We start from the raw sequence: 9,365 nt of genomic DNA, 5'->3' as shown, positions 1-9,365 counted from the left end.
ATCTGTCCCGGGGGCTCTGCGGCTCTCTGATTATGGCTGCTTATGGTTCTATGGGATGTATCTCTGCCGTACGACCACAGCTCCACCCTGACACTTGGCTGCCATGTTCTGACCGTTGAGGCCTGGCTCGGGACAGATAGCCTATCAGCTGGCCATCAGAGGCCTGTTCCCAAAAGCCTGCCACTCCAGATTTCACTGCTACGCACTCTCTCTCTCTCTCTGTGGAAGCCGAGGTTGCCATGTTTGGTTTTTATCACAAACGGGAGAAGAGAGTTCACAGAAGGAAACTCTCAGCCTTCAGTGTTTGTAACTTGCAAACAGGCTTACACTGTCTTATGTTCTATCTGTCAATCACGTAATATCGGCCCGCACCACCCTGCTGAAAGAAAGCCCACACACTTCCTGTGTCCAGAAAAAGCGCCATTGACTGCCTCTTCCCTGTTACTGAGCTACTGCTCAAGCTTCCACCAGGTCAGCTTCACGATCTGACATTACTGCTTACAAAAAAATACATTAAACCATAGTGTCGTCCGCAGGGGGAAATTTGAAATGCCCTCAAGTTCTTCCGAATGTCCGTTTCTTTTTGGAGGAGGAGAACGGCTACTGTTGGTTACGCCGGCCCGCAGGACGAGTGTGGCGTTTGCTCCGGCACCAAACCACACGGCTGCGGCTCCTCCGCGTCCACGTGTGCACTTTTCATGCATGAATAATCGTCCCTGTGCATTTAGATAATGCTTGGCTGCTATCTCCGTGCCACTGTGTGTAATCTGTGCGTTTCTGGTGTGGTCCGGTTCTCACTGTCCGAGCCAAGCCAGGCTTTTTCACGCCTGCGGTTCTTTGTCATCTCTCGTCTCATAAAAGGCAAGGACACCCGTAGTGCCTGTGGAGAAGTGTCCAGAAGTTCAGGATGACTCAAAGTGATGCCACTTATCATACAGCCGGCAGAGGCATCACGTGTGTATGAACAAGCAAAAAATGTATGATATGTAAATGATACTGTGGCTCGGTCTGGACTGCAACACTATGGCGTTTATTGAATTCAAAACTCTGAGTAATTACGATGAAAACAGCTATGATGGAAGCACCTAATAGTATGTAGGCAATTCAGTGACGTGCACGTCATTAAAGAAACCTAACTGTGAATTGTGTCTTAGATGAACACGTGCATCTGTCTGCAGACCTGTGTGTGTGTGGGTGTGTGTGTTTCTTACATCAGAGTTAGCAACAAGCTGATCCTTCAGAGTTTAGCTGCTAGTTTCCAACAAAACCCAGTGACGCAATCACATGTGGATAAATATTTGAGACATTCTGACTCTTGAAAAGAAACAAAAACAAGTTAGGTTAAAATAAACCAACTGTGTAGTTTAAATAAAGTGTCATTAAAAATGGAATAATGTCAAAGTATTTTGGACATACACCCCAGTCTGGCCTTCTCAACACACTGATAGACAGCTGAGTGGCAGCTGTATTGAAGGGAAACGTTTTCATCTGTGATAGCCCTTGTTGTGAGTCCACCTCATACTGCAGCCTTGACCAAAATACAACCCTTCAGCAGAAACAGACACACTCATTTGCATAAGACTCATTTGCCAAACAAATGTTTCTCTCTCTCTTTTAATCTCTCTCTCTCTCTCTCTCTCTTTCTCTCGTGTCACCATGTGTCTTCATAAATGTGCATTCCGGCTGAATAATGTCATGCTTTAAGCGTAGTCTAGCTGAATGAGCACACGAACGTGTCCAATCAGGGAGCAGCGTGTGGACACGTCGTGGCAGACGGAGTCCTGTGAAGCTGTGAAGAATGCCACATATTATTCCTGGGCCCTCTCTGTAGACAGGAGGGTTTTTGTCATGAGGGAAAGCCTCATTTTTGACGTTTAACAGCTTTTGACTATCACCTGTCTTGTTGCTGCTGCCCTGACCACGTCTCTGAATCTTTTGGCATCTTGTGACTTTTTTTTGCTCCTTCGCACTTTGCACGAGTGACCACATTGCATCAAGCTGACCTTTTATTTGTTATGCTGACACACACATGTTAATTTAATCATTTTCTAAGTTGATTTTAAAGCTCTGTTTATGTGGCAAAGATTTACACTGGTGAGCAAATACGAGCCAATTTATTACAGGGGCAAATGAATAATTAATCTCTATTTAATCCTTGTCTGTTTAATAAAAAATATATATTAAGGCTAGCAAATGCCCACCCTCCACACACCCCACTACACACACACACACACACTCGAGGAAGTCCCTTCATTTCCCCACCACCACCCCAGGCACGATTCTGTCCCGCCCCACTGACTCAGCACTCGGATCCTGCTCGCTGTGGCCCTGCCTTCCACCCTCCGCTCTTTCTGATTGGCAGCCTGTGCAGTATTCTGATTTGATCTGCTTGCCTGAACCAGGATGCAGCCCTAACTGTCCTCATTACAGACCCTAGTGACAGGTAATACATAAACAATCATTTGCATGGGCACCACAGATTTGTTTACCAACCCTACAACAGTAGAAGCCTTGTCCGCGTCGCCTGCGTATGGACACTGATTTCTCCAATCCGCCCTCTTTCACTGAGGTGTGGCAGCGTATAAGGCGGAGGGCCCGTGGGCTGGCTGTAGAAAGCTTCCACCACTTTGACATGTACCTCAATTTAGAAATTGAGGTCTGATTGTTCTGGTCTCCATAACTGTTGATCCTGAGGGAATAACACACCACCCTTACACAGCTAACGCAGGGAAGCTGTTTGGTTTTATCATTAGCACACCAAAAATAGCCAACACAGATGTTACTACAGTGCTCCGAGTGGGCTCAGTCGACTGAATTGAAGAATTGGTAAAATAAGATAAATCAATAAATTAAAAAAAAACATATTTTTATAATAAAATAAAAAAATATTTATTTTGTTAGTATCGTCACAAGTAATAGCCAAAACAAAAAGAAGGAAATGAAATGTGTGAAACAGGCCATGTCGTGCTATGGTGGGTTTTTTCTAACTGTCTCTTTTGTTTGACAGTGCTGGTGTGTGCACAGTGGTATCACAAAGAATTTGTTTGTCAAAGCAGTTGAACCTGGAGAGATGGGAATTGCAGGGAGTGTCCTCAAATGTGCCAGTGTCTCTGACAGCGCACTTTAAGCCGATCGCTTACATGGCTTAGACCGAGAACACAGAAAGCTGTAGCCTTTAGAAAACTAGAAGTGGGTTTTATTTTGTTGTTGGTACACACCTTTATTTGTTTGTTTGTACTGACTCCAAACTAGAGCCTCCAGCATATGTAAATCTTTTCATGAGTCACACCGGTGTAAAGGCCACAGTTATAACTCGTGGAGTGTCTTCTTAAGGCGAACCTAATGGGACGTTCGTCGACTCCCGTTCGCACCAGACTGTGGCGTCCGTTCAGTCCCTGGAAGTTTTACAAACCCGCTCGGCTGGCGCTTTGCATGCAGAGTTCCAGGTACACATTTGAATGAAGCACTATCTCCCAGAGATTTCACCCTGCCTCTGGCGAAAAGCATAGCAGTGAACCGCAAAGCCAACGGGAACCATGCATCCGGATCCTCTACAGGGCGGACACGCTGAAAACAAACATTAGACAGCTCTGCTTCCAGACTTCAGCTCATATTTCACTCCAGGCTAAGGCTGCTGACAGGTTTCACTCATTTTCCTGTTACACACACACTCTCTGTTCTTCATTTAACCCGTTACACACACACACACACACACACACACACACACACACACACACACACACACACACTCTCTGTTCTTCATTTAACCCGTTACACTCTCACACACACTCTCTCTCTCTCTCTCTCTCTCTCTCTGTTCTTCATTTAACCTGTTACACAAACTCTCTGTTCTTCATTTAACCTGTCTTGAACTGGCAGCCTTCTGATTACTAGTCAAGTATCTTAACTGAGCTACCACTGCCCTTGATACTAACGATTTTAGTGTCATTTTCCCCTTGACATTAGAAAAAAGGCTAGATTTTGAAAGAAAAGTTTTATTTAGATAGCATAACTTCCGAATATAGTTTAGAACACATAAATAAAATATGTGATGAATGCAATTTACAAATCTTTCCTTAAATAACAATGTCATAGAAAGAATACATGCTATGCCTGTATGGTCACTGGGGACTCCTAAGAACTACGTATGCATTTATCTGACGCTTTTATCCAAAGCCACTTACAATTATGACTGAGTACAACTTGAGCAATTGAGGGTTAAGGGCCTCGCTCAGGGGCCCAACAGTGGCAACTTAGCAGCAGTGGGGCTTGAAGTAGCAACCTTCTGATTACTAGTCAAGCACCTTAACCACTGAGCGACCACCGCCCACTGAAAGTATACCACCTCTGAGAGTATCCAGCTAAGCCGAATAGAGAAGACCATGCACCTTTTACGCTCCCAATTGTTTAATATATATATCGTATCGATCATTAGTCCATAACATTACTTTCTGTTTTGCTACATTTTCATATCTTATTTCAATACAGACTTGTGCATATTTAAAACCTGAGTGTCCGCTTGTGATACCTTGTCCCATCAGATGTCACACTAAATTGTACAACAAATACATTGTTAGTTGTTTTTTTTTACTTCACATTCAAAATTAAATTCCATTTTTAAAAAAGGCTTGATTAATCAATAAGCTTCATTATCATTAATTACTAGTTCAATTAAAACAATCCCATCTACAACAACTGAAAAATAACTTCAAATGTAATAAAACATTTCAAATGTTCAAACAAAACTATGATACTATCTGGATATTTTTTCCATCTTATTGGATCTCAAACTGCACTCTTATTTGGCCGGCTGTTCTAATTTTTTCCTTCTGAATGTGAAAAACGGCAAATCTGTGCTCACTTCAGCTCACAGTATGTCTTGCCTTTCTCAGACAGGATGTGACATCAGTCCAAGTAAATGCACAAAACTAGTATTCTGCTTTTAAGCAGCACCCTCTGATGTTGTATGTCACAACTTACCCATGTAACGACTTGTTTCTGTTTCTCCTAGGTACATTCAGATGCTATTGGTTACACTATTTGGGCTTGTGGGCCACAAATGCACAATAACGTCTTTGGTAGGTTGTATTCAGTCTGTCATATAATAAGCAAGTCGTGCTTGTCAGGTAAGGCCAACAGAAGCATTCTTGAATATACCGAGGCATCTTCACACCTGCTACTTTATAGAAAACTACAGGCAAGTTTTCTGACCCATGCTAGGTCGCTTTGCCAGTGCGAGGGTGCTGTCTCAGTGACTGGCCGGTAAAGGCATCTCCTGCCACGGTCACTTTAGGCTGTGCTGGCTCTCATGGTGCCTGCGAAGATCCACCTTCCTCTGGAAGCCCTTGGAGCAGATCTCACAGCCAAAGGGCTTGAAGCCCGTGTGCTTGCGACTGTGAGTGATAAGGTTTGAGCTCTGGCTGAACGCTTTGCCACACACCTGGCATTTGTGTGGCTTCTCACCTGTTGCCATAGAAACACACATTAATTTCAAATTTAGCCAGGCTGATTTTGACAAGAAAAACATATGCAACATACATACATACATACATACATACATACATACATACATACATACATACAAGAGTTAAGTCTTTCAATTTACTGTAGTTTTTTTTTTTTCCAAGAGAAGAGCAATTATAAACTTCTTAAGCTTCTGAGTAGATACAAATTAGAATGCAAAATCTAATGAAGCAAGGATTTGAATGCTCTCCAGATTTGCACAGTTTTATTGGAAGTGCTACAGTCTGGTATTTTAGGCCTTCAGAGCATTCATAGAGACCTCTGTAAAGCAAGAAAATCAGATATGCAAATAAGCTGTGCATTTGTTTAAATGTCCTTTTCTTGATTTATCTGTTAGATATGTTCTCTTGGAAACAGCAACAAAGTGGTACTTCTTTGAAGGATTCAGAGTGATTCCAGGACTGAGTTGAGTCATGCAATGCGTTTCCTTGCCCGGCCCTGAGCTGCTGACCTGTGTGGATATACGTGTGTTTCTTCATGTCGGATTTCTGGTGGAACCTCTTGCCACAGTACTGACAGGGGTATGGCCGCGTGTCCGAGTGGATCAGCAGGTGTGTGGACAGGGTTGAGGAACGCTTGAAGGTCTTCCCACACATCTTGCACTCAAAACTTCTTTCCTTTACAACCAACCACCCACCCACCCACCCACCCACACACACACACACACACACAAACACACAAACAAATCAGGTCTCATTTTAAATGTTACTGTCAAAAAGTAACTGTCAAAATCTAAGGAGTGGTGACATTTAACATGTTAAAAGGAATTGTGGGGCACATGAAAATGAATGTGGAACTTGAGTGTGATTACATTGTCGCCCGTGTGTGAATGCCAAACTATTTACTGTTTCGTTTTATTTAGGGAAAGTTGGAGCACTCTGTTTGACGTCTGCGTTTGCCGATCTGTTACCTGAGAGTGGATGTTCATGTGCTGCTCTAAGCTCACTGCATGGCCGAAAGTTTTTCTGCAGATGCTACAGCCAAAGGGCCGCGTGCCACTGTGAGAACGTCGCACGTGGACCTCCAGACCGTGTGGCGTGGAGAATACCTGCACCAGGTAGAAAGGTCACACCTCTTCATTCCATCATCTCCTTTCAGCCTCAGACTGTACCTGTCACCCACGAGCAAGTCCTAACATTCCACTCACCTTCTCACAGGTGATGCAGTGGTAGGTGTCTGAGGTGGGGGAGTAATGTGTGCTGCAGTCCATGGGCTGCGACTGTTCCGAGCCTTTTTTCAGCGGGGGCACGTACAGCCGATTTCCATGCTGCAGGAGGGTGGAGTGGAAGCCCATCTGCCTCAGGTCGTACGGAGACGGCACAGACTCCCAGCCATACGGAGCCTTATAGTAGGGAGGAAATTCAGCCGTCTGAGGCTCTGGGGAAAGATGAAATGCAATCTGTTTGTTGTCACCTTTGTTTATGTCTTTGATAGTTTGACAAAGGTGGGCGCCTGGGGATATTAAATGCAACATAAACGCTTCTAACAAGCAATTCGACAAAATACACAGGATGGAGGTAATCTGTCCAAAACGGAGGCCCTGGGGCAGACCTCACAGTACGCCATGAGGACAGTGAAAGGCGAAACTGCCAAGTTCACCTACCGGACACGTAATAGGGTCGGCTGGCTGTGATGGGTGACTCAGGATGGGACGGGACTGGACACTCAGCCTCATCTTCACACTTGATATACGAGTAGGGGTCCGTGTTGGAGGGTTCGCTGAGGGGACCTAGTCTCAAACTCTCAGGAGAATCTGATCCGCTTGCCCCCAGTGAGACCGGCCTTGATGCTGGGAAAGTAGACACAGTGAGAATTTTTTTTAAAAAGTGTAGATCTAAAATTCTCATAATAAAAATGATGTATTCCTTAGACTCCCCCCTGTGCGATTTTAACAGTGATAGGGTGAAGAACATGACGTGTTCACAAGTTATGCTACTCAAATTTAAACTCCTGCTTTTGCTTTGACTGTCGTACAAAGATATAACTTGCAGTACATTTTCTTGTCAAGGCTAACATGAGTTTGTAAAATGGCCAACTTTCAAATGCCACAGATTAAATATGTGAATAAATATATATATTTTTACATGCTACAAAAATATGTGTGTGTGGAGAGAATGTGGGAGCTTTTCACTTGAATGGAGCTCGTTTGCATATCCGTCACAGTCTAACCGTTCAGTTATACCATCATTCACCCCGCCCAAGGAAAAATCGCCCCCTGGCCTCAAACAAACAGAAATCTGAAGCGTGGGTATTGCCCAAGACCATAGCGCCCTGCGCACTACTTCGATTAAGCTGTGATCTGTTTTAAACCACAGTAACAGTCACTTACACAGCACGAGTGGAAATCAGAAATGAGATTTCATAATCCATTTGTATTATGAACAATGACCATGAGCAAACTCCAGAAAATCTGGTTACTGACAAACGTTTACTTTACTTTACGCACTGCAGTGCGCAAATAGCGTAGCGCACTGGACAGTACTGCTTGATTCAATAAATAACAGAGAGGAGTGAAGGAATTGCCTACCTGACTGCAAATACAACCCATATGAAAACGTACAAGCAAACAACAGCCAACAAAAACAACAGTATTTCGTTAATTTGGTCAGATGTGACCTACTTATGAGTTCTTGATCAGAGCAGTCCTTTGGTGCTTGTTGGTCAGTGTCAGTGAAACGGTGGACATTGTATGAGGCACACTTTTTAGTTTTTACTAAAAATGAACGAGGCATGGTAGATCTGTAAGGAAACAATGAGATGTTTTAGTATAATTAATTCAATCATTTAATATTTTTAAAATCATTTGCTTGTGTTCTGTTTTGGCCTCGGGTTTATTTTTGTCGAGTAAAAAAACATATAGTTCAAGCTTCCCAAACTTTGGAAAATGATGGCTACATTAATCTATGTAATCGAACGCGAGGCGCAAGGTGCGCTTTCCCACAGGCGCAGAGAAGTTACGCTTAGTTAAGCTCATAACTTTTTAAACTGGGTCGTTAAGTGATCGAGTAGACAGACACTAAAAGCATTGTTGAGACAGATGACATCAATCCAATTTGGCATTTCGATTTGTAGGTGTTAATTGAGCTACATCTACTAATAAAAACAAATATATCCCTAAAAGGGGGCTGCACAGTTTTATAATCAAAAGAAATGCTCAGTTAAGGTATACCAGCCTGCGCTAAAGATGATTTGACTTCTTCTTCTTTTGTTAAGATACTACTTTTACGATGTTTACATTCAGCATATGACAAGCATGTTTCCAGTGTATCATATACCTCACGTCCTAAATACTGTAGCATACGTCTATTGTAGACTATAATAAATCATTCAGCTAAAACAACGTAGGCTACCTATAAATTCAAATAATGCTTTTCATATAACGTTTACAGTATAGCCCGTTACATTTATTTGAACGTTACAACGAACTTTTAAAAAAACATTTTTTTTTTTACATGACTTACCTTTAATTTTTCCCTTTTTACCTCGTTCTCCTTAAGGTCAATAAGGACAAATCCGGGTATAATAGCGAGTGCTGAATCATAACCTACCCATTAGTGCGAACTTTTAGAGGCTTCCCCACTGCCCTCCCTGATTTACAATCAGATAACCCAGCGTTGGAATCTGAGGATGGTTTCAGCCAATGGACGCGACACACAGGGGACATTTGCCTAAGGGCACTTCAGAGTTAAGGATGCTGTGCACCATGTGGTTTGGTCCTATTCGAAAAATTACAAACCGGTCAGAAATGTTCTTTCGTCTACAGTGTTATGCAGGCAAAATCTATAAAGTGTCATATAACTTCTAAATTTACACACACACACACACAAAATTTGAACTACTAT

General features: G+C 42.9%; 1 protein-coding gene across 2 annotated transcripts; it reads right to left on the bottom strand.

The window, feature by feature from the left end:
- Positions 1–4,248: 4,248 nt before the first annotated feature.
- gfi1b (growth factor independent 1B transcription repressor) lies at positions 4,249–9,147 on the bottom strand. Of its 2 annotated transcripts, none has more exons than XM_027004261.2 (7): positions 8,985–9,147; positions 8,144–8,262; positions 7,127–7,312; positions 6,671–6,900; positions 6,434–6,571; positions 5,975–6,140; positions 4,249–5,463 (listed from the first exon to the last, which is right to left on the bottom strand). In XM_027004261.2, the coding sequence occupies exons 2-7, from the start codon at positions 8,253–8,255 to the stop codon at positions 5,285–5,287; spliced, it is 1,011 nt and encodes a 336-aa protein (XP_026860062.2). In that variant the 5' UTR covers positions 8,256–8,262; positions 8,985–9,147; the 3' UTR covers positions 4,249–5,284. The 2 variants fall into 2 exon arrangements, with proteins under 2 accessions (XP_026860062.2, XP_026860063.2); XM_027004262.2 differs by having other exon boundaries at positions 9,072–9,093.
- Positions 9,148–9,365: the final 218 nt, after the last annotated feature.

The sequence above is a fragment of the Electrophorus electricus genome, chromosome 6 (genome assembly GCF_013358815.1).
Source record: "Electrophorus electricus isolate fEleEle1 chromosome 6, fEleEle1.pri, whole genome shotgun sequence".
Taxonomy (NCBI): Eukaryota; Metazoa; Chordata; class Actinopteri; order Gymnotiformes; family Gymnotidae; genus Electrophorus; species Electrophorus electricus.
This window is presented reverse-complemented; position numbering and strand designations above follow the sequence as displayed.